The sequence below is a fragment of the Pan paniscus genome, chromosome 11 (genome assembly GCF_029289425.2).
Source record: "Pan paniscus chromosome 11, NHGRI_mPanPan1-v2.0_pri, whole genome shotgun sequence".
Classification (NCBI taxonomy): Eukaryota; Metazoa; Chordata; class Mammalia; order Primates; family Hominidae; genus Pan; species Pan paniscus.
In genome coordinates, this window is record NC_073260.2 from 118554552 (window position 1) to 118581168 (window position 26617).

The window sequence follows — 26617 nt, forward strand, 5'->3', positions numbered from 1 at the left end:
AGGATGAGCCAGGAGAAGGAATTTCACAAGGTAATGTCATCAGTTAAGGCAGGAACAGGCCATTTTCACTTCTTTTGGGTTGGAATGTCATCAGTTAAGGCAGGAACAGGCCATTTTCACTTCTTTTGTGATTCTTCAGTTACTTCAGACTATCTGGATGTATACATACAGGTCACAGGGGATATGATGGCTTAGCTTGGGCTAGAGGCCTGACAGATATGATACCCTTCATGATCTGGCCTTTATTTAACTTTCTGTCTTCCTCCTTCCAGCTTCCTGTGTCATCCCCAGACCCCCTCAAATCCCATGCTCACTGCCCCAGCATTACTGAAACACTGGCAGAACTCTCATCACAGTACACCTGAAGGCCTCTCTGTGTCTGAAAAAGCTGTACCCTTTACTTAGAACAACTTGCTCTCTTTCAAATGGTTAATGAGGACTCATTCTTCAAAAGTCAACTCTGATATCTTCTCTGGGAAGTCTTACTTGATCAACCCCATACCCAGAGTAAATTAGCTGCCTCCATAACCCCATATGGCTCCATGGCAGGCTTATCATTACTACAGTGATCACTACGCTATGTGACATTTACTATCTCTGTTTACTATGAGATTCACATATCTTCATGAATTTAGTCTTTAATACCAGCAACTCAGCACCATGCTTGAGTGTACCCTCAATGAATGCTTGCTGAGAGACTAATTGAATAATTGCATAATCTTTTTCTTTCTTTTTGTTTTGAGACGCAGTCTCGCTCTGTCACCAGGCTGGAGTGCAGTGGTACAATCTTGGCTCACTGCAACCTGCGCCTCCCGGGTTCAAGCAATTCTCTTGCCTCAGCCTCCCAAGTAGCTTGGACTATAGGCACGCGCCACCACGCCCAGCTAATTTTTGTATTTTTAGTAGAGATGGGGTTTCACCATGTTGACCAGGATGGTCTCAATCTCCTGACCTCGTGATCCGCCCAACTCGGCCTCCCAAAGTGCTGGGATTACAGGCATGAGCCACTGCACCTGGCCAAATAATTGCATAATCTTAACCCAGAATTTTTCAAACATTTTTTTCTTTTCCTTTCTCTTTTTTCTTTTTTTTTTTTTTTGAGATGGAGTCTCCCTCTGTCACCCAGGCTGGAGTGCGGTGGTGTGATCTTGGCTTACTGCAACCTCCACCTCCTGGGTTCAAGCAATTTTCCTGCCTCAGCCTCCCTGAGTAGCTGGGACTACATGCGCACACCACCAAGTCCAGCTAAATATTTTTGTATTTTTAGTAGAGACGAGGTTTCACCATGTTGGCCAGGCTGGTCTCGAACTCCTGACCTCAGGTGATCTGCCCAACTTAGCCTCCCAATAGCCTCCCAAAGTGCTGGAATTACAGGCATGAGCCACTGCGCCCAGCTCAAACATTTTTTTCAAAGAGGTTGTACCAATTTACCTATACTCTCAACAAAAATATAACTGAGTTTCCTGTTGTTCCACATCCTCAGCAACCCTTGGCTTTGTCAGACTTTTAAACTTAAAGCATTGTGGTAGGTCTGTGGTGGTGTATCACTGTGGTTTTTTTCAATGTCTTTCATATGCTAATGGATATAGTATTAAGTAATTAATTAATTATTATTAACATTTCCTGAAACGGCAAATGCAAAGTCCCTCCAGTTAGACTTTTTGAAGGAACAGTAAGAAAACCAATGAATGGGTCAGGTGTGGTGGCTCATGCCTGTAATCCTAGTACTTTAGGAGGCTGAGGCAGGTGGATCACTTGAGGTCAGAAGTTTGAGACCGGCCTGGCCAACATGATGAAACCCTGTGTCTACTAAAAATATAAAAATTAGCTGGGTGTGGTGGTGCATGCCTGTAATCCCAGCTACTCAGGAGGCTGAGGCAGGAGAATTGCTTGAACCCAGGAGGCAGAGGTTGCAGTGAGCTGAGATCGTGCCACTGCCCTCCAGCCTAGGTGACAGAGCGAGACTCCATCTAAAAAAAAAACACAAACAAACAAAGAAAGAAAACCAATGAATGCACAACTGTAGTCATAATCTTAGAACCAGAATTGATCTTATCAGTGATTCTCAAATGTTGGTATTTATATAAAAACCCAATGTGCTGGTTGAAATTGTACATTCTTAGTCCTCAGTCCCCCCAGAATTCTGGGTTAATAGGAACTTGGGCCCTAACATCTATATTTTAAAATAGGTATCCCAAGCAATTCTAATGCAGTTGGTTTTCAGTCTACAGAATGAGAAATTCTATTTTAGAAAATAGCTCTGTTTCATATTACAGTGTCTTTTTTATGAGACAGAGTCTTGCTGTGTCACCAGGCTGGAGTGCAGTGATGCAATCTCGGCTCACTGCAACCTCTGCCTCCCAGGTTCAAGCGATTCTCCTGCCTCAGCCTCCCGAGTAGCTGGGACTACAGGCATGTGCCACCACGCCCAGCTAATTTTGGTACTTTTAGTAGAGACGGGGTTTCACCGTGTTGGCCAGAATGGTTTTGATCTCTTGATCTCGTGATCTGCCTGCCTCAGCCTCCCAAAGTGCTGGGATTACAGGAGTGAGCCACCATGCTCGGCTACAATGTAATTTATGAGACTACCTACTTTGTCTATCATCTGGTTAATGTAAAAGCTACGACTTTCTAATTTTTGTGGGTATATGCGGCAGCACTTTACAAAAACAAAATTAAGGCTGCTTGGAAAAGTTTAAGACAGAATTTGCAGTAAGTGAAGCCTCTGATCATGCTGCAAAACCAAGAGTAGTTAATGGGGAAGCAATATGGTGAAAAGAGCATCAGTGTCACTTTCAGAAGAGGTAGAATTGAGACTCAGGTGTGTCATCCTAGGCAAATCCTGTAACTTCCCTTAGTTTCCGCTTCTCACCTAAATTTAGTATTATACCTATCCTAGCAATCTCTCAATTCTGTATAAGGGTCAAAATGAGTGTGGCAAGTGCTAATACAAAAGTAAGACCTAATCATTGTTATAGGAATGAAACTTGTTTTTGATTGACACACCTGCCTGAATTAAAGAAACAAATTGGCCAGGCGCGGTTGCTTACACCTGTAATCCTAGTACTGTGGGAGGCCGAGGCGGGTGGCTCACGAGGTCAAGAGATCGAGACCATCCTGACCAAACATAGTGAAACCCCGTCTCTACTAAAATACAAAAACTAGCTGGGCGTGGTAGCATGCGCCCATAGTCCCAGCTACTCAGGAGGCTGAAGCAGGAGAATTGCTTGAACCCAGGAGGCAGAGGTTGCAGTGAGTTGAGATCGCACCACTGCACTCCAGCCTGGCGACAGAGCGAGACTCCATCTCACAAAAAAAAAAAAAAAAAAAAAGAAACAAATTTAGTTTCATCAACATTTGTTTCTTGGAATAACCTCAGCAGCTTCCCACTAATGGTTAGTTAGGATTCTAGTAACCGCATCCCTTCATATTTCAGTTTAGACAAGATGCAAGGAAAATCTTGAGTAACTTGTCCCAGGATACAAAATTAATTTAGTGACAAGGCCAGGATGCAAGTCTGTCTTCTGATTATTAGTTCAGATCACTTTCTACCATACTTTACTCAGTTGTCTTTCCCATTCTTTATTATAACCAACAGGCCAAGTGATTCTGACACACACCAGATTTTGAGCTACCACTCTACTGCATTAGATGTGGTAGTGGGGAAGTAATTATTATTTTATTATCACACTTATTATTTTATAAAGCTTTATTGTAGTATTATTTATATGCCATACAATTCACCAATTTAAATTTAACAACTCAATGGTTTTTAGTATAATCACAGAATTGTGCAACCATCACAATTAATTTTAGAACATTTCATCACTCAGAAAGAAACACCCTATTTGATAGCAGTCATTCTCTATCCTCCCCTCCCCCCAACCTCTGGCAACCACTGATTTCTGTTATACAATTTGCCTGTTTGGTACCTTTCATGCAAATGGAATCATACAATATGTGGTTGTGACTGGTTTCTTTCACTTGGCATGTTTTCAAGATAGACTTATTGTTTTAAAATTATCAAAGTAACAATATAGTTTAGAAATAAAAGGAAAAAATCACTCATAATCTGACCAGAAGCAGTGGCTCACACCTGTATTCCCAGTACTTTGGGAGGCCGAGGCGGGCAGATCACCTGAGCCCAGGAGTTCGAGACTAGCCTGAGCAACATGGCGAAACCCTGTCTCTATAAAAAACACAATTAGCCGGGCGTGGTGGCGCGCGCCTGTGGTCCCAGCTACTGGGGGAACTGAGGCGGGGAGGATCGCTTGAGCCCAGGAGGTTGAGGCTGCAGTGAGCAGGGATCGCGCCGCTATACTCCAGCCTAGGTGACACAGCCAGACCTTGTATCCAAAAAAAAAAAAAAAGTCATGATCCCATTCTAATCAATGCTTTTCTTCTCTCGTCTGCAAGTGCACGTTTATCTTATTGAAAAACAAATGGAGGATGTCATTGGCCTCCACACGGCTCTCACCTCTCTCCAAAACCTAGCTCGCAACCTGCCAGAGCGCAGCTAGAGTTTCTGGGCAGAGGAGGGAGAAGCACCCCGCCCATCCCCGCCGGCGCCTCGCCTACGTCACTGCTTCGAGCCGCAGACCCCCTCCCTCCTTCCCGGTCGCGGTAGCTTTGACAGAGCGCAATGGCGGCGACCGCGTCTGCAGGGGTGCCGGCGACCGTGTCAGAAAAGCAAGAGTTTTACCAGCTTCTGAAGAACCTGATCAATCCAAGCTGTATGGTGCGGAGGCAAGCAGAGGAAATCTATGAAAATATCCCAGGTCTGTGTAAGACTACCTTCCTCTTAGATGCCGTCAGAAATAGAAGAGCAGGTTATGAGGTGAGACAAATGGCTGCCGCACTGCTACGACGGCTTTTGTCCTCTGGGTTTGAGGAGGTTTATCCAAATCTGCCTGCTGATGTTCAGAGGGATGTCAAGATTGAACTGATTCTGGCTGTTAAGTTAGAAACACATGCTAGCATGAGGAAAAAACTTTGTGATATTTTTGCAGTGCTGGCCAGGAATTTGATAGATGAGGATGGCACTAACCACTGGCCGGAAGGTCTGAAGTTTCTTATTGATTCAATCTACTCCAAAAATGTGGTTCTATGGGAAGTTGCACTTCACGTTTTCTGGCACTTTCCTGGGATTTTTGGGACCCAAGAGCGGCATGATTTGGATATCATCAAACGGTTGTTGGACCAGTGTATTCAAGATCAAGAACATCCAGCAATCAGGACATTATCCGCTAGAGCTGCAGCTGCATTTGTACTTGCTAATGAGAATAATATTGCTCTTTTCAAAGACTTTGCAGACTTGCTTCCTGGAATCTTACAGGCTGTGAATGACTCATGCTACCAGGATGATGATTCAGTGCTAGAATCCCTTGTTGAGATTGCAGATACCGTACCTAAGTACTTGGGTCCTTATTTAGAAGATACTCTACAGTTGAGTTTGAAGTTATGTGGAGACTCTAGGCTTAGTAATCTGCAGCGCCAGCTGGCCCTCGAAGTTATAGTGACCTTATCTGAAACTGCCACCCCGATGTTGAAAAAACATACAAATATTATTGCACAGGCAGTTCCTCATATATTAGCAATGATGGTTGATCTACAAGATGATGAGGACTGGGTAAATGCTGATGAAATGGAAGAAGATGATTTTGACAGCAATGCAGTTGCTGCGGAGAGTGCACTAGACAGACTGGCTTGTGGGCTTGGTGGAAAAGTTGTTTTACCAATGACCAAGGAGCATATCATGCAGATGCTTCAGAGCCCTGACTGGAAGTATCGACATGCTGGATTAATGGCCTTATCTGCCATTGGAGAAGGATGCCATCAACAAATGGAATCAATTCTAGATGAAACAGTTAACTCCGTTTTGCTTTTTCTTCAGGATCCTCATCCAAGGGTGAGGGCTGCAGCCTGTACTACACTTGGACAGATGGCTACAGATTTTGCACCTAATTTCCAAAAGAAATTTCATGAAACAGTGATTGCAGCTCTGTTACGTACCATGGAAAATCAAGGTAATCAGCGTGTGCAATCACATGCAGCTTCTGCTCTTATTATTTTTATTGAAGACTGCCCTAAATCATTGCTAGTTCTATATGTGGATAGTATGGTGAAAAATCTACATTCCATCTTGGTGATTAAACTTCAAGAGTTGATTCGGAATGGAACTAAGTTGGCTTTGGAACAACTTGTGACAACCATTGCATCAGTTGCAGATACAATAGAAGAAAAATTTGTCCCATATTGTGATATATTCATGCCCTCACTAAAGCACATTGTTGAGCTTGCTGTTCAGAAGGAACTCAAGCTTCTGAGAGGAAAAACTATCGAGTGCATTAGCCATATTGGTCTTGCTGTTGGGAAGGAAAAATTTATGCAAGATGCATCAAATGTGATGCAGCTGTTGTTGAAGACACAATCAGACTTAAATAATATGGAAGATGATGACCCTCAGACCTCTTACATGGTTTCAGCATGGGCTAGAATGTGTAAAATTCTTGGAAAAGATTTTCAACAGTACCTTCCACTGGTTATCGAGCCTCTTATTAAGACTGCTTCAGCTAAACCTGATGTTGCTCTCTTAGACACACAGGATGTGGAAAATATGAGTGACGATGATGGCTGGCAATTTGTAAATCTTGGAGACCAGCAGAGTTTTGGAATTAAAACTTCAGGACTTGAAGCAAAAGCAACTGCTTGCCAAATGTTGGTTTACTATGCTAAGGAGTTAAGGGAAGGGTTTGTGGAATATACAGAACAAGTTGTGAAGCTGATGGTTCCTTTACTGAAATTTTATTTCCATGACAATGTTCGAGTGGCAGCAGCAGAGTCCATGCCTTTTCTCCTGGAATGTGCAAGAATTCGTGGCCCAGAGTATCTTGCACAGATGTGGCAATTCATATGTGACCCCTTAATCAAGGCTATTGGTACTGAACCAGATACAGATGTGCTCTCAGAAATAATGAATTCTTTTGCAAAGTCCATTGAAGTTATGGGAGATGGTTGCCTTAATGATGAACACTTGGAAGAACTGGGAGGAATACTGAAAGCAAAACTTGAAGGGCACTTTAAAAACCAAGAATTGAGACAGGTGAAAAGACAGGAAGAAAATTATGATCAACAGGTTGAGATGTCTCTGCAAGATGAGGATGAATGTGATGTTTATATTCTGACCAAAGTATCAGATATTTTGCACTCATTATTTAGTACTTACAAGGAAAAGATTTTACCATGGTTTGAACAACTACTTCCATTAATTGTAAATCTAATTTGTTCAAGTAGGCCATGGCCAGACAGACAGTGGGGATTGTGCATATTTGATGACATCATAGAGCACTGCAGTCCAACTTCATTTAAATATGTAGAATATTTTCGGTGGCCAATGCTACTAAATATGCGAGATAACAACCCTGAAGTCAGGCAAGCTGCTGCTTATGGCCTGGGTGTCATGGCACAGTTTGGTGGAGATGATTATCGTTCTTTATGTTCAGAAGCTGTTCCACTGCTGGTAAAAGTTATTAAGTGTGCAAATTCCAAAACCAAAAAAAATGTCATTGCTACAGAGAACTGTATCTCAGCAATAGGGAAGATTTTGAAGTTTAAGCCTAACTGTGTAAATGTAGATGAAGTTCTTCCACACTGGTTATCATGGCTTCCACTGCATGAAGATAAAGAGGAAGCTATTCAGACTTTGAGTTTTCTCTGTGACCTAATTGAAAGTAACCACCCAGTTGTAATTGGTCCAAATAATTCCAATCTTCCCAAAATAATCAGTATAATTGCAGAAGGAAAAATTAATGAGACTATTAACTATGAAGATCCTTGTGCCAAACGCCTAGCTAATGTCGTGCGTCAGGTACAGACTTCTGAAGATTTATGGTTGGAATGTGTATCACAACTTGATGATGAACAGCAGGAAGCCTTACAGGAGTTGCTAAATTTTGCTTGAAGCACTTTAATATAACTTGAATATTATCTACTATAAAAGTAACTACAAATAAGTGTTGTGAATAGATTTTATTATAAATCAGAGAACTGTTTTCTCCCTGCTAAGCAGTTTATAGTTCTTCTCCATGTTTCTCCAGAATTAATCAGTGTTAGTCCTCTGTTTATCTCGCATGTTTTATCTTCCAAACACAGACCTTGGTGATAACCTGTGCTTCAAACTGTCTTAAACAATGTTTGTCACCTTTCCCCTAGTTGATGTAAAGTATATAAATTGTTGCTATTTGTTTGAACTATTATTGATGCTAGCCAAGCAGTATACTTGATGTGAAGATGTCATGCTATCACAATATGCTAAGAGCTCACATAAATAAGATAGAATTTCCAGGACAAACATCTTTGGAATTGTGAGTGAAGGATATAGTGGCAGGCTTGTCCCTCTTTGATTAATACTCTTGGTATTTGTGGTGATGGGAGGATGCTGTTACTAGGAGAGTTTTGAGATATTGCAGTGGATGTGGGATGTATATGAACTTTTTCATAATGTACTCCTGGGAACTGGGTGGGACATATCCATATTGTAGTTCCCAAGGTGTCCGGTTGAGAGTTAGAGAACTTTTAAATTTCTTTAGCCAGACAGGTCTCTATTTTTTTAAGTTATCCAGGACTCCAAGAACCATAGTTACTGAAAAGGGAGTCCTGATACATCTAATATTGGTAGCATGTAACAGTGTTTGACAAAGAGTAAGTAAGCAGTATTCTTGGGAGTCAGTGTTATGTGTTTCAGCAGAGTATTATTTTGTATATGTATGCCATTTTCTCCCTGCAAAGCAGCTCAACAAGAGAAAAAGCTCTAGTTATAGGGCTTAAATTGATTTCTATTTCAAATAATTTCCTAATAGATTCTAGAGTAGAACTGAAGAGTATTCTATTGGAAAAGTGAGAGGAAAGAAATGTAATTTTCTTTGAACATGAAAAAGAAAACAACTTTGAGAGTAGTCATTTAGCAGTAGATGTGCATTATTATGAGAAAACAGTTCTATAAGTCCAGGGTTAATTATATTAATTGGAATGTCAGTCTTTAATGTCGAGCTTATTGTAGGGTAGAAAAGAGCTTTCTACTCAGCTAATGATTACTCATTGATCCAAAACTTAAATACATCTATAATTTCCTGGGGCTATTGTGAGTACTGTGTATGTATTTAGCAAATATTTAAGACCTAGTAAGTGCTCAATAAATTGTAGCTGTTATTGCTGTTGTTGTTTGTACCTCTATTGTGTCTGGAACTTCTTTTACTTTAGAATTTTCCCAATCCATTCCCTACTCATTCATATTGGCAGGCTATTTAGGCTATTGTTGACAAGAATATAAAGTAGAGATTTTAGATATGCAATTCTGTCCATTCCATGTAATTATTACTAATGGGGGAAAAAGGAAAATGAAGGACATTATGTATAGTATGATCACAATTTTTAGTATATTTAAGATAAATAAAGTATAGATGAATGAATAGAAAAATCCCACCTCAAAGTATTAATAGAGGTTTTCTCTAGGTGGTAGGATTAAGTGGCAAATTTTCTCCTCACTTACCTATATTTTCTAATTTACCTACATACCTACAACCAACATATTTCTTGTTTTGTTTGTTTGTTTTGAGATGGAGTTTTGCTCTTGTTGCCCAAGCTGGAGTGCAATGGCACGATCTCGGCTCACTGCAACCTCCGCCTCCCAGGTTCAAGCAATTCTGCCTCAGCTTCCCGAGTAGCTGGGATTACAGGTGCGCACCACCACTCCCAGCTAATTTTTTGTATTCTTAGTAGAAACGGGGTTTCACCATGTTAGCCAGGCTGGTCTAGAACTCCTGACCTCAGGTGATCTGTCCACCTCAGCCTCCCAAAGTGCTGGGATTACAGGTGTCAGCCACCGTGCCCAGCCCATATTTCTTGTGTAATAGAGTTTCTTTTTTAAGATCAAGGACCCGATCCTACTTTCATTATAGTTAAGTTGCTATCATCTTGACCTCTTCATAACCTAGAGTTGAGGTTCCTTCTACTCACCCACACCTTTCTCTTTTATATAATCTTAATTAAGAAACCCTTTATCAACATTTCTAGCAATTCCCTACACTTTTATGTATGAGGAATTAGAAATTCTGCCAGATGACTTGGAATTAGGCACCTGGAGTTTTTGAAGTATGACAGACCTAGATTTTAATTTTGGTTAACAACTTTCTTAAACTAAGAGGCAGTTTCCTCATCTGAAAAAGAAGGTTAATACCTAGCTGATAGGCTTGTTGTGAGAATTAAAGGAGACAATGAATATAAAGTGCTTAGTGGCACAGGATTCAATAATGTAAGCTAATATTGTCCAAGAGTCATGAAATAGGGCTGATGACTAAAGAGTAGAGGATGTTTGCTTGGGTACGTTGGGCTTCAGATTCCTGGGCTTTGTCGAAAGAAAGGAGGAATGTCTAGTCAGACACAGTTTTTGGTTGCCAGGTGCTGAAGTAAGACTGATTCCTGCATTTTTTTCTGTGAGCTGAGGTTCTGTGGACTCTTCTCTGAGGGGAGAGAACCTTGTAAATGCGTTATATATTACAAATGTCTGATGAGAGGAGACCTCGAATACTAGATAAAAGGTATGTGTGGAGGACAGTGTGAATACCCTAACTAAAAGAGCGTTCCCGCTTCACTATTTTACTTAAGAGTGATACTTAACTTACTGGAAAAAAACAGCTTTGAGGTTAAAAAAAATTTTTTATCACTGCTTTAAAGTTCACATTAATGAGAAGTAAACAATTGCAAGAGTCAGAGTATCCTAATCATTTAGTTATACACATTTTACCTTTAAAATGCATGATTTCTGTAATTTTGTTTTTGTGTTTAGGTAATTCTAGGTTTTAACGAGGGTTCTGTGTACCCAGAAAAAAATAATATGTGCGTCTTTCAAATAGAACATGAGGAAATAGTAGTATTTGCTTTATGGAACCACGAATTCCTACCTCCCGACTAATTTTAAGTAACATGTAAACCAATGTGAATGATGAGTCCACTTTTTAGTCATTAAACAGTAATTGTAAAATGTAGTGAGATTGTCAGCCCATGCAAACAACTGTTTAATGCTGTACAACTCAGACATGAACTATTTTGACTGTTTTCAGTCCCAAGAATTTGTTTAAATGAGGTTCCATTCTCTTTATTCTTAACAGATCTCAAGAATCGGGAGGGTGGAAATTTGTAACTGAAAACATGGAATTAGTTCCAAAATATGAATTGATGTTAAGAGCTGGGGTTCTAAAAATCACCTCCTTTTCTTCTGCATGTGAACGTATGGTGGAGTCCTTAAACTTTCTTTCTAAACTTCTCAAAATTCTGGTTATATATAAAAGACCCGCAGTCACAAGGGAGAAAGAGTGGGAACAGAATGTAAATTTTATAGTAGAGAAGATTTACATTTTGCGCTTTCTCACTATTCATTTGCCATTAACAAAGGTTATCTAGCAACTTTAATTTTAGTTTGGGGGGGGCTAACACGGGTCTTGCAAAAGAAGTTTCCTCTTGAAGCACTTGCTTTAGAAAAAGCCTTTTGGCCACCTTCCCAGGCGGTAGCGAATTAAGCTGCGCAGGCGCCTTGCTTCCCCCTCCATCAACATGTTCGATTGGCCTACGATTGATTACATCATTGGTCCGCGCAACCCTAGCAGGCTTCTGGGCCTGTAGCTGAGCCGAAGCTCTTCCTTTTGCGTAGCGGGGCGGGGCACGATGGTGGCGGGGGGGGAATTGTTTTACTACGCATGCGCACCGGGGATGGCGACAGGGCCTCTTTCTTTGCTTCTCTCCACAGCTCTTCCCAGCCGGGGGGCTGAGTGCCCTCCCCCTTCTCTCCCTGCCCCTCCCCTTTCTCCCCCCTCACCGCCCAGCGGGGCTTCTAACTGACAGTTGTCGCCGGGCCCCGTCCGTGCACCGCCTCCTTCTGCCCGTGTCCCCCGCAGGTAGAGGGGGGCGGGAGGGGGTGTGAGGGAGAGGAGGAGCCGGAGCCGCCGCTGCGGCCCCCTCCGGGGAGGGGAGAGGAGAACCCCCTTCCTCCTCGCCCCCTCCCAGCCCCCCGCTGGCCCGGGAGGGGGTGGGGCGCCGAGGCCGCGGCGACCCGGCAGGGCCTGGCCGGTGAAGAGCAGGCGGGCGGGGTGCGGAGGGGTGAGGCCGGCGAGGGCCGTGCGCGCGCCGCCGCCGGGGGGAGGGGAGAGGAGGGCACCTAGGCTCTCCTCTTCTCTCCCCCCTCCTCGCGCGCCATGTAACCCCGCCCCGCCGGCGGTGAGCTCAAGACCCCCGCGCGCACCGAGCCGAGCCGGCGGCTGAGGAGAGCCAGGCCCGATGTGGCGGGGGCTACGCGCCGCGGCCGAGCCGTGAGGAAGCGGCTCGCGCTCACGCGTCCCCCAGCACCTCGAGCGGCTGTTCCACACCGCCCAGCCTAGGCCTGCCGGGGCATGAGTGTGCCCGGGACGCCGGGAGCGATGGAGCCGGCTGGGGAGGAAGAGCGGCCGCCACCGGCGGCCGAAGGAGAGAACGACGAGGAGGAGGTGGCAGCGGCGGCCCAGACCTCAGGGCCGGCCCACGGAAGGAGTGCCTCCTCGCTGGAGGACGCGGACGATCAGGAGGAAGAGATGGAGGCGATGGTGATCGGAGGCGGTTGCTGCAAGGAGCAGGAGCTGACCTACGAGCTACAGCAGGGCTACCGCATCCTGGGCGAGTTCCTGCAGGAGAAGCACCGGGGCCTCACCGCCCCCTTTCTGCAGCCCTTGGGGGGCGTTGCCACCGCGGAGGAGGAGGTGGCTGAAGGGCCGCGCAGCGGGGGCCGGGGCGGTCGCGCCTTCCCGCAGCAGCCCGGACAGGGCATGTGTCTGCTGAAGATGGAAGAGAAGTTCGCCAGCGGCCAGTACGGGGGCATCACCGAGTTCGTGGCGGACTTCAGGTTGATGCTGGAGACGTGCTACCGCCTGCACGGAGTGGACCACTGGATCTCCAAACAGGGCCAGAAGCTGGAGATGATGCTGGAGCAGAAGTTAGCGCTTCTCTCTCGGTAAGCGAGCCCGGTCCCCGGTGGGACTGACAGACTGACACAAACACACACTCACACGTGCCCGAGGATGGGCTGGGCCAGGGGCCTGGGGGCGGCGCTGATAGGTGCTGAGTCGGTGCTGGAGAAGCCCGGGAGGAGGAGCGGCGCTGGGCGGGGACCGGAGGGGTGTGGTGGGTGTGGGCCGAACCCGGCGTGCGCGTAGACTGAGAAGGAAACCCGGGTCTGCAGCGCTGAAGAGCTGGGTATAGTTTGCAGATGTGAAATGGAATGGGTCCCGTAGGAAGAATTGCACGTGTAGGCAGAGGAACAGTTTTTGTGGGATGGAAGTTGGACCTGCAACTTTTAGACAGTTTTAGCATGACATTTAAAACAGCGTTTAGGATGAAATATCTCTAGAAAAATAATTTTGGCTTATGTGAAAAGGTGTCTTAAACCATTAAAAAATAATTTTATCATTTACTACCCATGTCGGTCATCGAAGATTTATGGAGTGTTACTAAATGGTTAGTGGTTACTTTTGCATACTACTGATCTTTTCTCTCCGTTTCATCTGAGGACACCCAATTTTTGCAATAATAGGGAATGCATCAACACACATTTTTAAAAGTTTATACATTTATGTTTATTCTACCAGAAGTCATAGGCAAGTCAGATGATACTGTGCTCTTGGTATCCGCCACCCATATATCCAATTATTTAACACAAGAGGGGGATACTAAAATGAATGTATTGTTTTATAATAATTGTATAGTCTGTGTCAGCCAAGTTAATTTCTGAAGTTTAAATTTTTCGGGAGTGGAAAAATTCAATGTTTTTGGTATTGGTAGTTGAAGTGGAATAGTAGTTTGACTGTTTACTATTAGAGTGAATTTAAGTTGAGCAAGTCACTTAACCTTTTTGGCCTCAGTTTCCTCATCTATCAAGCGGGGATAATAATAGTACTCCTCTCATAGAGTTGCTTTGAGGATTTAATGAGTTAATAAATGTGAAATCAACAGTGCTGCTCCCATAGTTAGCCAAGTATAAGTGTTAGCCATTTTAATGTAAGTAGTAGCAGTCGTTGAATAATATGAGTGTATACTTCATATCTGAAACTGGGCATTATACTTGTGCTCTTACAGAATAGCTCCTAGAAATTGTGTTAATTTTTTGGTTCTTGATTTGTCACTGTAATTTAAAAGTAACCTTTGTCATTGGCTTCCCATATGCTATTTTCAAGACTAACGGTGATTTTTTTCACCAAAAACAGTTAACATAGTGCCTGTCTTCGTTAAGTGAGCTCTCTTTAAGGAACCTCTTCTTGAATCCTTTCATAGAGTAGGATTATTTAGTAATAGAATAATTATTCACATATTTGCTTTGTAAATTACTTTTAATACTTTAGTAATTTTGTATTTCTGTAGTATGTTTGTTACCCTTGTCTCCACAGTGCATTATTGCTGTGACTCACACAAAAAACAATCCATTCACGTTATTATTTTGAAGTTATAAAGTATCCTCCTGATTGATGTCACAAGATTTTAGACCTGGAAGAACCTTAGAGTTCATCTAATCTATCAGATGTGGGAATAATGATTTAGAATGAGGCAAGAGAATGACTGAATGAAAGTGCTAAGAGATAGCATATGGGTTTGAATTACTGGTGTTTTCAAAAGCTCTGTGTGTAATAAACATTTATTTATTTATTTATTTTCTTTTCTCTGAGTCTCCCTCTATAGCCCAGGCTGGAGTCCAGTGGCGTGATCTCAGCCCACTGCAACCTCCGCCTCCGGGTTCAAGCGATACTCGTGCCTCAGCCTCCCGAGTAGCTGGGATTAGTTGTCACCGAGCCCGGCTAATCTTCGTATTTTTGGTAGAGATGGGGTTTCGCCATGTTGGCCAGGCTGGTCTCAAGCTCCTGACCTCAGGTGATGCGCCCGCCTCGGCCTCCCAAAGTGCTGGGATTACAGGCCCTAGCCACCGCGCCCGGCCTATAATAAACATTTCTTGGTCTTAAAAAAGAGCAGACTAAGAAACTACATAAAGGTAAATTTCTAAATGCTTAGAATCATCATTCTCAGTCGTTAATGCCCAGAATACTTATATTCCCATGTGATCTAATAGTATCCATATTTAGAAATTAAACTTACAACATTATAGTTTATAAAAATAATGTATTTCTGACATTCTTAGGCCATTAGAGGTAAAATTCTTGCTATTTTAGTAGCAAAAAGTAGTATGACCTCAAATAGTTAATTAAAGTTGGAGTCCCTCGCTTTTTTGTATTTGATGTATGCAAACACATCAGGTTTGCGAGACCACACTTGTGGATACTAGGACATCAGTTCTTCTAGCCTAAAATCTGAGTCATTACTAACTGCTTCCAATGGGCACAACTTTGAGAAAAGCATAGGTCACAACTGTTTGAAATGCAACTAAGGTATATAGATGTTTCAAAACAATATTCTATAGAGTGTTCATGGGAGTGTGATTTTCAGCATATAGATGACTCATAGCTTATTTGTAAATATCTCTAAGTGGTATATGGTATTTTAGAAATGAAACCAATGAATCACTTAGATATTATTTGAATTTTCTGTTGTCTTCTGGAATATATTTGTAAGACACTAAAGGAACTTATTTTCAAAGTATAAAGAGACTTTAAAGCCGTTCCCTATACTGCTGAGCTTTCTAGTGAGCAATAAATGAGGTATATTAGGTAAAGAGGATACCACATTCTCATTAGGGAGCAGCCCAATAGCGTTAGTACCCTGGACACAGCATATAACTTGAATCTCAGTTTCCTTATCTGTATAATGAGGGTGTTAGGGTAGAATAATTGTGCAAGTATTTAAGTATCTTCTAGAATTAGGCATTCATGTCCCTGAGATCAAAAGATAAGTTCCCTGCCCTTAAGTGGTTTGTAGTTGAGTAGGGAAACAGTTATTTAAAAATAGAATAATTCTGTAATGGATATATGAACAAAGTACAAGAGGAATTTAAAGGAAGATGACATAAATCTGAAGCGGAAGGGGTGAATGTGGGGATGACAAGTGAGACGAGATAAGGAAGAGAAGGAGACTAGTCTATCATAGAGGTGTTTATATTTGAATTGATTCTTGAAGGAGTTGAATATTATTACTGAACTTTTTAGGAAGGTTTAACTGGGGCATTCCGAATGCTGAACTACAGTGAGTGCAAGGCATGAAACAGCATAGTATTTCTGGAAACTACAAATAATTCTGTATGCTTCACTGTGGTTTCTAGAGTAGTCTCAGCATCTCAGGAAGTAGACAGTATGACCCACTGGGGTGAGAGAAGAAAATATTAGGACTTAAGTATGTTCTGTTATTATTTTACCTTTTGAAATATCTTTTTGTTTGTTTTTTGTGATGCTTAAAGCAGCAATGCATGTAATCTATAAATAATTTATAAATATTTATGATTTTTATATTATCTATATGTATTTTCACGAGAAGTAGGACTAAAATTGAGGTCTGCTCTTTAAGTTTCCAAAAGCTGATTAATTCTCAGAATGAACTCCAAATTGGGCTACTGGTGTGTATATTGCCTTTTTCAAAGGCGGTAACATATTTTGAAAGTCCCAACACAGATTTTTAAATTTTTACTATCAAAAATACAGTTTTGACCACGCATTGCTATAGGTACAATTTTCTCTGTTAGATAACATATCTATTCTCAAGAAAGTTATATTTTAGAAGGGATCTCATTCATCCATTTGAGGCAACTGTGAGAAATAGCAATTAACATTAGAAACAGGGAGAAGATCATCTAAGTGGAAAGGAATAGAAAATACTTAATAGGAAATTATGAAAAGAACTTTAGAAAACGTCAAATATTAGTATGAATTTTTACCTCTTCCAAATCCGATTTTTAAATGATGATATTTTTGAAGACTTTAAGAATATTGCCATGTAGGCTGAAGATGGCTTTTTCTAGTTTTGAAAGGCTGTCATTAGAAAAGATGCATCACCAGTGACACTAATAAAGCTAAATTTAAATTTTTAATTTTGCCATTTATGATAATATCTTGGTGAAAATAAGCTTGTGTATAGCTTTGTTAAAATTATTCTTGATTTCCATATTGTTACTGTTAAAAAATGGTACATGTATGGGATAAAAAGGCTTTCTTAAAATATAGCTGAAGATTATTTGGTTTTGTGATTGCTTTTTAGTTGGCAGAATATTTTTTGGATTGGGGTAAGAGTACAGCATACTTTGCCAAGTGTGGCAGCTCATGCCTGTAATCCCGGCACTTAGGGAGGCCGAGGCGGGTGGTTCACTTGAGGCCCAGAGTTTGAGACTAGCTTGGCCAACATGATGAAACCCCATCTTTACTTAAACAAACAAAAAAAATTAGCCAGGTGTAGTGGCACACACCTGTAATCCCAGCTACTTGGGAGGCTGAGGCACGAGAATCACTCAAACCTGGAAGATGGAGATTGCGGTGAGCCGAGATGGTGCTGCTGCACTCCAGCCTGGGTGATAAGAGTGGAAAAAAAAAAAAAAGTACAGCATCCTCATGAAGCCTCAAAAATTTGAAAATAGAGGTTTCCAAGTACAAGTAGTAATCAAATTAAAAATGAATTTTTATTTTAATCTTTTCCTAAGTTAAATTTGCATTCTTACTGGCTTGCTTATCCTCAGTCAGGATCAAAACCTATAAAGTAATTGGAAATTTTAACAAAATGTTTATTTCTCCTCAGTAAATCTCACCCATCCTACCTACCACTGGATTCTGTAATTCTTTTTTTTATATAAATCTTTACAAATTGGGGATCTTTGGTAATAGAATCTGGATTTGCCTCATGTTCAGAACCTATAGAATGTTACAGCTTGATATTCCATGTAGTTCTATTTATTATAGTAGCCATTCTTTAAAAAATAGTGTTATTTCAAGAAGGTTCAGAAAATGTTTTAAGTGCAGTAACAGAAGTATGAAAGAGTTCAATTAACAAGACATTTATTGAGCACCTGTTTTGTTCTAGGGTTTGGGGGGCAGTCCCCACCCCCAACAGGTTTAAAAGATGGTAGGAAGAAACACATATACAGGCATAGTAAAAGGTAAAGTATGTTTAAACCATGAGTCTCAAACTTGTTCCATTGTCAGAACACTTAGAAGTCATGGTACTATTTGCACAACATCCTGAAATATGTTTTTAATTATATCATGATTTTTTTGCTAGGACATCTAAAAGGTTTAAAACAAATAATGGGAGGGAACCCTTAATTGAAGAAATTCTATGTAGTGTCTTAGTTTTTTCCCCCTACAAATTGGGAAAACATAATCACTTTCAGATTTTAGGTGATAAATCTTGGTTCAGCTCATGAATGACCATGTTCCAAGGAGCATACTTTCAGGATGTAGACTATTGTGATGAGCTATGTTGTAGTGTGCAGAGGAGGGATAACTACTGGGAGTGGACAGCTGGGATTAAAAATATTTTATTAGATTTTATTCAAGAGATTATAGTTTTTGAGCTAGGTTTTGAAGAGTGGGTAGAATAATGATAGGTGAAGATGTGTAATTCATTGAACAATTATTTGAACTATTATGTGCTAGATAATATGTAAAGCCCTGTAGATACAATGACAAACATTACCTTGTCCCTTCAAGGTGATAGGTAAACAGAAACACATAATTAAAAGTTAGGTATTTGGAGGCATAATTAAAAGTTAAAGTATGGAGGCAGGAGAGTACAGAGTAGTCTAGGGGAACAGTTTATACCCAGCGGTTAGAGTATAGGATGATGAGGATATGTGGTGGCAGCTAAGTCTAGAAAGATAGTCTGGGGCCAATCATAAAGTACCGTGAATGCTTGCTAGGGAATTTAGAATCTAGGTAGTGTAGATCCATCACAGGTTGCGACTAAGGGAGTAATGTGAAGATTTTACTAGTAGTATTTTGAGGTTTGAAGGCAGAAGTGAAAGGACAATGAGGGAAGAAAACCAATTAAAAGATTATTGAGTTAATTCCATCAAGAGATAATAAACAGTAGGAATAGAAAGGTGGATGGGGATACAAAAGAGGTAAATTCAACAGGTATCAGTGGTAAATGGCAAACTGTTGAATGTGGAGTATGAAGGAGCAGATGATGTCCAAAATGAATAGAAGCATTTGAGCCCAGCTGGTGGTGACGCTTAGGGGACCTGAGAGGAGGCATTCATTTGAAGATATCCAGCTGAGAATTATAAGAGTGCATGTGGAATCCAGCATAGTGACAAGGGCTAGAGATGTTTAATTAGAGGGTAACTTGCTGAAGGATGATAAAGAAATAGAGTAAATGAAATTGCCCAGGACAGAGTCTAGTAAAAATACAAGGGAGCCAATGGCAGAACTTTGTGTGAGGATTGAATGTCTTCAAACTGAAAAGAAAAAAGATTAGGGTTATGATTAAAATATGTATAATGTATATTAAAAGCTGAAATGCTTAATTTAGAAAAGGTAGTTAATGAAGCTGAAAAGAATTTATTCTGGAATAAGTAAAAAGGTATTATTTGAAATATGCTGAACTTACAGACTATTATTTAAAAAGATTGTTCTTCCATTTGAAAATATTAATTTGAGAATGATTTAGAATTAAGACAATAAAAATGTCCTAACAGATTCTAATGTATTTTGCCTTATAGTTTGTTTCTCCTTGTATTTGTGCCCTTGTATTTATTTTTATTACCCAGAAGAACACTAGAGCAGGGAAGAAAAATCATATCTTGGAGAGAAAATGTCATCCCTTTCATAGTTTTATTTTAGCTTTCAGATAATCTTTAGGCTATCTCTGTAAGATGAGAGTTGCCCAGAACAAATAATAGCCATTTTCATTTTCCAGGAACTTGTATAATAATATGAATCTTAAAATTCATGTTAAGTTACCAGAAGTTTTTTTTTTTAATTGGGAAAGGCTAATAAGCCCCAGTGGTAGTATCTGTCACCAAACCCTTTGTTACATCGTCTTCCACCTGAGACCTATGAATGTTCCAGAAATAAGCATGCATTACAGTCAGAATATTAAGTATGTACACTTTGAAAAAAGATTCAGGAAAACCAAGAAGATAGTAGTTGTTATTGTTAACTAGAAAGATCCTAGGTAGTTTTCATTTTCTTCTTTTAACTTTTCTATATGTCCTAGATTTTCTACAATAAGCATATTACTTTTATATTAAAAATGTATTTTATTGAAAGGAAGTTAATATTTACAATTCTGAATAAACCATATAAGTTAAAAATTGAACACAGACAGCATACCCTCCCTTAAGGGATGGACACAGTGTTCCAAAGCATGCAAGAAGGTAGTATGTGGTTAATGTGGTAAGACAAGTTCAGTTCCTTATTTTTAGCATATATTTACAATGCTTATTATTTGATAGGCACTATAGGGAGATTCGAAGATGGATATAGAAAGACACAAGTGGATAAACTAAATTGGTGTAGAGGTTATTCAGGCAATAAGAACACCATATCTAAAAGTGCAAAGGCAAAAAGAGCTACTGTGTGTAGCTAGGGAATGACCAGTAGTTTAGTTTGGCTAGAGTGTAATTATATATAGAAAAGTAGTGACAGGTGTGACGGTGAGGGCCAGATTATGTAGCCAGATCACAGAGGGCCTAATATGCTGTGCTAATATTAGGGAGTTGTATGAAGGATTTTAAGCTAGGGAATTACAAGGGATGCATAGATGAAATGAATTAGAGAAGGAGAAAACTAGACTCAATTTGATCTTTTCCCATCCTTTAATTTTCAGCTTTGCTTATTCTTGACTTCCAAGTTAAAAGAATTGCATTTGACTATGTTTCTTTTAGGTCTGGTGATTATGTATATATAAATGTATCAGGAAAAATTAGTTTTATATATAGCAGAAATCCTAGAGCAATGCTAGATATAAGAGAAATTTTGCCAAATTGAGATAATATGCTAGATTTACATCTCCAAATAATTTGTCAGACTTAGTTGTTTTGTTTCTTTGAATAATTTCAATCTTCTCTCTGTTCTCAGGGAAAAAAATATGTTAAATACATAATTTTATCAATTTAAGTTAGTCTACTACCAAGTTGTTTTTAGCAACTTTGCCAATGACCAAAAAAAGAATTATGGCAAATATAATTAATAAATTATAAACATATTGACAATATCAATATGCTTAATTTGACAGCTTAGTTTTTATAGACACAAATTTATATTTGTAACAGTTTAATACTTATAAGAACATAATCCTTAAAAAATACAACGTTGCTAGTAGAAGGTATTTAAAAACTATTAAATATGATAGTATTTCAAGGTATTCCACAGACTACTGACAAGTATGAGAACCATTTATATTCTTAAGTTAATCTAAATCCTTGGTACAATTCTAGTACGCTAGTGATTTCTACTACTTATTAATTCCAGGCTAGGAAATTTGATTGATAGTAATATTTAAGTCAAAGGCTCTTAATCATATCCAAGACTTATTTTAAAAGTTTCATGAGAAGAGTATATAAATTATAGGATAACTGAAATCTCTTAATTTTTTATTAACAATTTAAACCCTTTTTTATCTCATATATACACATGTATTATTTACTTACACCCAAAAAAATTAAATGCAAAGTTTGAGTTTGCTATATGGCACTTAATCATCATGCTTGGTTGCTTATGAACAAAAGCTGTAAGGATTGAGAGAAAGGAGTCTTTTTTCCTGAGAGACAGACTGGAGAGAAAAGGATCATAAAAGATTTCAAGGAGTAGGGAGCATTTAGATACCTGTGGTGGTAGGATTGACAGTATTTGCAATATATATTATTAAAATATTATGTGTATACGTATTATGGAAATCTAAAGAAAATAGTTGAATTGTAACTAATGTATGTAGACTTTTTAGCAATCCAGTGATTAGTGTTTATATTCGTAATAGTTTATTAATTTAAAATGTGTACAGCTGGGGCAAGAGAAAATCTCCCTCTTTCACCAGTCTCCAGGTCTCCTACTGTTAAGAGGCCAATCCTACTGTTAATAGTTTCTTTTATCCAATTGAGTGTCCAGTAGCCATCTCAAACTTTAACATGTTCAAAACAGAACTTTTGTTTTTTTTGTTTATTTTTACTAAGTTTAGTCTTAGAGATTTGACCATCCACCAAATTGCTCTAGCCAAAAAAATAGCATTTTTCATTGATTCTTCCTACTTCTAAAGTATATTTTAAATCTTGCCTATTTCTTTCTATTGTTACCACTTAAGTAAGTGTTCTTGACTGTCCTTTACAAAACGTACAGTATGTAACTTATAGTTTGAACTTATTTATTATGTATTGTGTGTGCTTGCTTTTTGTGTATCTTCTTTGCTATCCATGTAAGCTCAGAGCAGACAGGAATGTTGTCTGTGTTGTTGCCAAACCTACCCCACTACCTATAAGTGCTTAGTTAATATTGAATGAAGGAATGAATGAATGGATGGATGGATCTGCCTGAAATTTGTTTTGGTGAAGAAGTGAGGTTGAAATCCAGCTTAATTTTTTTCTCAAATACCCAGCCAGTTGTCGCAACATCAACTTTCTCCATTATTTTGAATTACCATGTTTATGATATATTATTGGTGTATTTGGATCTATTTTTCTTTATCATATGTCTCTGGTGTATTTGGATCTAACTTTCTCTGGTGTGCTGTTGATCTAACTATTCATCTTCTGATATTAAACTTTATTACTGTGACTTTAGAATTTATTTTAATATATTTGGTAGAGTGAGTCCTCTGTCAAAAAAAAAACCCATGTTTTCATGTATTTATTTTCCCATTAGATATGTGGCTTTTAAATAAGTATAGCAGAAGCAACATTTGCATCACCCATGCTTTGTTCACTTCGCATAAGAAATATGCAAGAAAACAATAAAAATCACTAGTTTATGGGGAATAAGAGTGGTATTCTTCTCATTCATGAAGGGAAAGATGAAAAGTTGATAGCATTACTTATTTTCTGTGGACACTGTAATAGCCACTTGCTACATTCTTCTCATTTTAATTATGTCCTTAGCTCTTGCCAAGTCCCTGTATCTCTTTGTTAAGACCTGTTATTTCAGGTAGGCAGGTGCTAAGACTTGCTCTAGCTTTCCTGCCTTTCTTCCTTGTGCCATTGTCTGAATCTGAAAGTGTCCTAAATTTACAATCAGCTACTTTAAAGCCTCATCAATGCTTAGGAGATAAATAGAAGAGTTGGCCAGGGACAGGAAGCCAAGGTATTTACCTGCGTACTTTGCAGACTCATTACATTTTTAGCATCTTCTAGGGAACATTAGCATATTGAGACAGTATGAGAGTTAGTGACCTAGAGAGCTTCTGTTCTGCCTGCATTGAGAACTCCTGAGAAGTAGGAATAGCTGTAGCAGTAGTAGTATGTTCAGCAGAGCAGCCCTAACTTACTAAAAATGCTTATCACGCTTCTCAAGGTTGATAAGGCACTTTTCAAATACTATTTGTCTGTAAATAAAAACTTTGCATTTGCCTTTGTGCCTTTCCTAAATTCAGAAAAACAGAATAAATATATTCTAAGCAAAACGATTTTTTAAAAATTAGTTACATGGCTCGGGCATGGTAGCTCATGCCTATAATCCCAGCACTTTGGGAGGCCGAGGTGGGCAGATCACCTGAGGTCGGGAGTTTGAGACCAGCCTGGCCAATGTGGTGAGAGACCCTGTGAAATCCCAACTCTACTAAACATACAAAAATTAGCCAGGCATAGTGGCATATGCTTGTAATCTTAGCTGCTTGGGAGACTGAGGCACAAGAATTGCTTGAACCCAGGAGGCAAAGGTTGCAGTGAGCTGAGATTGTGCCATTGCGCTCCAGCCTGGGTGAAAGAGTAAGACGTTGTCTCAAAAACAACAACAACAACAACAACAACAACAGCAAAACCAAGTTACATGGTCTTCAGTTGTTCTTTGGGGCGTTATGTCATTTACCTGTTGCTGTTGCAGAAATGAATAATGGCTTTGGAAGGTTTTGTTTGTATTCTTCTCCTCTGGAGAGGAATAAATACATTTATTTTTATATATGTATTTATTTATTTTTGTTGTTTAATGGCTTTACTTACCACTAAGGGCTCCTAAATTGGTATCTTGAACCCCCCGCCTTTAGTTTTAGTTTCATATTTTTGTCCATAGAACTTTTCCAGTTGGTTGTGTAATTGTTATCTCAAAATGTTAAAAACTGAGTATATTTCTAACCCAAATCTCCTTCCCAGTTTTCCTGTTTTTCTTTTTGACTTTTCACATTTTTGTCAGTGGTGTCATCATTGTTTCAGCCTGAATGTATCAGTCATCTTTGATGTTTATACTTTTAATTCCTTATGTACAAATTGTTAGTGTGTTCTTTGCTAAATCCCTGTTGCTCAGTAGATATTTTGATGAATATATTTGAATAATATGAATGAATATTTTCGTCTTTATTTAGTATTCTCTCTCCACTCTTTCCTATCTATCTAAAACTGTTCTTTCTGCAAAGTCCAATTCAAGTTCTTAACAAAGGGTGACCAGATAGGGTATAGAAAGGTTGACTAAAATAAGAACTGAAAAATATCCTTTGCATTTCCTAACTGGGAGATCTTTGGGAAGAGGGATTTCAGTGGAGTAGCTCCAAGCAGATGCCACATTATAGATTGAGATGTGAATGAAAGATGAATTGGATCAGCAGTTTAGATGTTCCTCAGGGAAACTTGGACTTGTTTATATGGTAAAGCAGCTAACAGATAGAGAAAGAGAGTTTGAAGGCTCAGAAGATAATTAATGAAATACAAATTCTGAAGACCTGTGTAGTGATTCATTTTTCATTAGAGGATTGGAGGCACATTTTTCACTGAAACATAAAGTAAGGATGGGCCTGGATTTAGATAATTTTGGTTTTTGAGAAGCAGGAAGTTAATGGAGCTCTTACTTAAAAACTGCCGTTTTCTCTGAAATAAGTTATGGGCAGTCACCTGCGAGGTGATGGAATGAAGCTTTTGAATAGTGGTAGCATTTGGGCCGGCGTGGTGGCTCACGCCTCTAATCCCAGCAATTTGGGAGGCCAAGGCGGGTGGATCAACTGAGGTCGGGAGTTCGAGACCAGCCTGACCAACATGGAGAAACCCCGTCTCTATTGAAAATGCTGAAAATTAGCCGGGCGTGGTGGCGTATGCCTGTAATCCCAGCTACTCAGGAGGCTGAGGCAGGAGAATTGCTTGAACCAGGGAGGCGGAGGTTGCAGTGAGCCGAGATGGCGCCATTGCACTCCAGCCTGGGCAACAAGAGCGAAACTCCGTCTCAAAAAAAAAAAAAAAAAAAAAAAAAGAATAATGATAGCATTTGAAGTTGCTGTTATGGAGAATGAAAGAGGGAGTTGACCACCTTCCAAGAAGTTATATTAGGTACAGTTGAGCCCAGCTGAGGTTATAGTTAGACAACAGATTATAAGGGGATTATTTTTTCTACCCTGCTCAGTAGGAGAAGTATAGGAGTGAAGGGGCCTTTGGCTGAGATGTAAGAGAGAGGCTACATGCCTGAGACAGAAATATAATTGGTCCAGGGAGATAAGAGAAGAGGTTAGTCATGTATTATGGGTCTCAACTGGTTATCTATGTGAATAGCTAAAAGAAGTTGAATTATGTTACAGCAAATGAGAGTCAGACAAGGGACTGGAGGTCTGAAGGAAGACAAAAAAGAAATTCAGGGGGAATAAGGTAATGACTGGGAAAATAGAAGGTAAAAATCAAGTAGAAAGTAAGTTTAATGGTCTTTGATAAGTGCTTTTTTGTGGGTATGAAGACTTCTTATTTTCCTGAAAACCTTTTTGGGTGTGAGGTAGCTTATAGCTGCAGATAAGAGCAGTGGTCTCCAGACTTTCATGATCTGGCTTCTCAAGCAGCAAACATTTTGAATATATACCTTCGATTATGCATATTTATTTATAAATCATATATGGATACTTTACTATTATGTTTTATATATTATAAAACATAAGCTAGATACTTAAAATGGGAGAGTAAATAAGCATATTTAAAAATTTTTTTAACATTATTGATGGTATAAAAAGTTTTTGGTGAAGGCATTGTGATACTTCATTAGTTTTGAGAATCTTGGTTTCATACTTGGCTGTAGAGCTATTTGAAAGGCTTGTTTTAAGTTAGGTTTATTTTGATACTTGGTTTTAATGGCTGTTGTAGCACAGAGCTTGTAAAGATACATAAATGTAGACAGAAGCTTAGATGAATGATGCTTATCTATCAAATATGCAAATTTTTGTGTCAAAATTCCCCAGTAAAATTTTCTGTCTTTCCTAATTGAATTAGTTGTTCTTGAAAAGTATTTCTAAGGTGTGCTGTGCTGTTAATCTTCATTTGCCCCTGTAAATGCATTTTCTACCCTTGTGCACTGTGCTCTGTGCCCCAGAAGGCTGATTTATAAGGATCAAACTGGTATGCCTTGACCTCTGACTTCTGATTGGGTTCAGCCAATAGGAGGGACTGACAGGAGGACAGAGAGGACAGACATATTTATTCCTACAGCCTCCTTTTTTCTGGGTTGCAAGTTGTCAGTAACTGTGCTCCATCGTTATGGCCTTCTCCTACAGTCACCGCTCTCTGGGT

The 26617-nt window shown here is 39.7% G+C and overlaps 2 protein-coding genes across 5 annotated transcripts in view; both read left to right on the top strand.

The window, feature by feature from the left end:
- Positions 1-3664: 3664 nt before the first annotated feature.
- On the top strand, positions 3665-9225 carry RANBP6 (RAN binding protein 6). Of its 2 annotated transcripts, XM_008977022.6 has the most exons (2): positions 3665-4778; positions 5894-9225. In XM_008977022.6, the coding sequence occupies exons 1-2, from the start codon at positions 4764-4766 to the stop codon at positions 7958-7960; spliced, it is 2082 nt and encodes a 693-aa protein (XP_008975270.4). In that variant the 5' UTR covers positions 3665-4763; the 3' UTR covers positions 7961-9225. The 2 variants fall into 2 exon arrangements, with proteins under 2 accessions (XP_008975270.4, XP_003823430.2); XM_003823382.6 differs by having other exon boundaries at positions 3665-9225.
- Positions 9226-11738: 2513 nt separating this feature from the next.
- The window catches only part of BRD10 (bromodomain containing 10), an 86147-nt gene continuing 71268 nt past the window's right edge, over positions 11739-26617 (top strand). Inside the window, exons 1-2 of one of the 3 annotated variants that reach the window (XM_063594493.1) lie at positions 11739-11786; positions 12213-13033. In XM_063594493.1, the coding sequence (XP_063450563.1) occupies positions 12441-13033 (593 nt within the window). In that variant the 5' untranslated portion in view covers positions 11739-11786; positions 12213-12440. Of the gene's footprint in view, positions 13034-26617 lie in introns of all 3 variants that reach the window. The other 2 variants (XM_008977021.6, XM_034967116.3) reach the window with 2 other exon arrangements.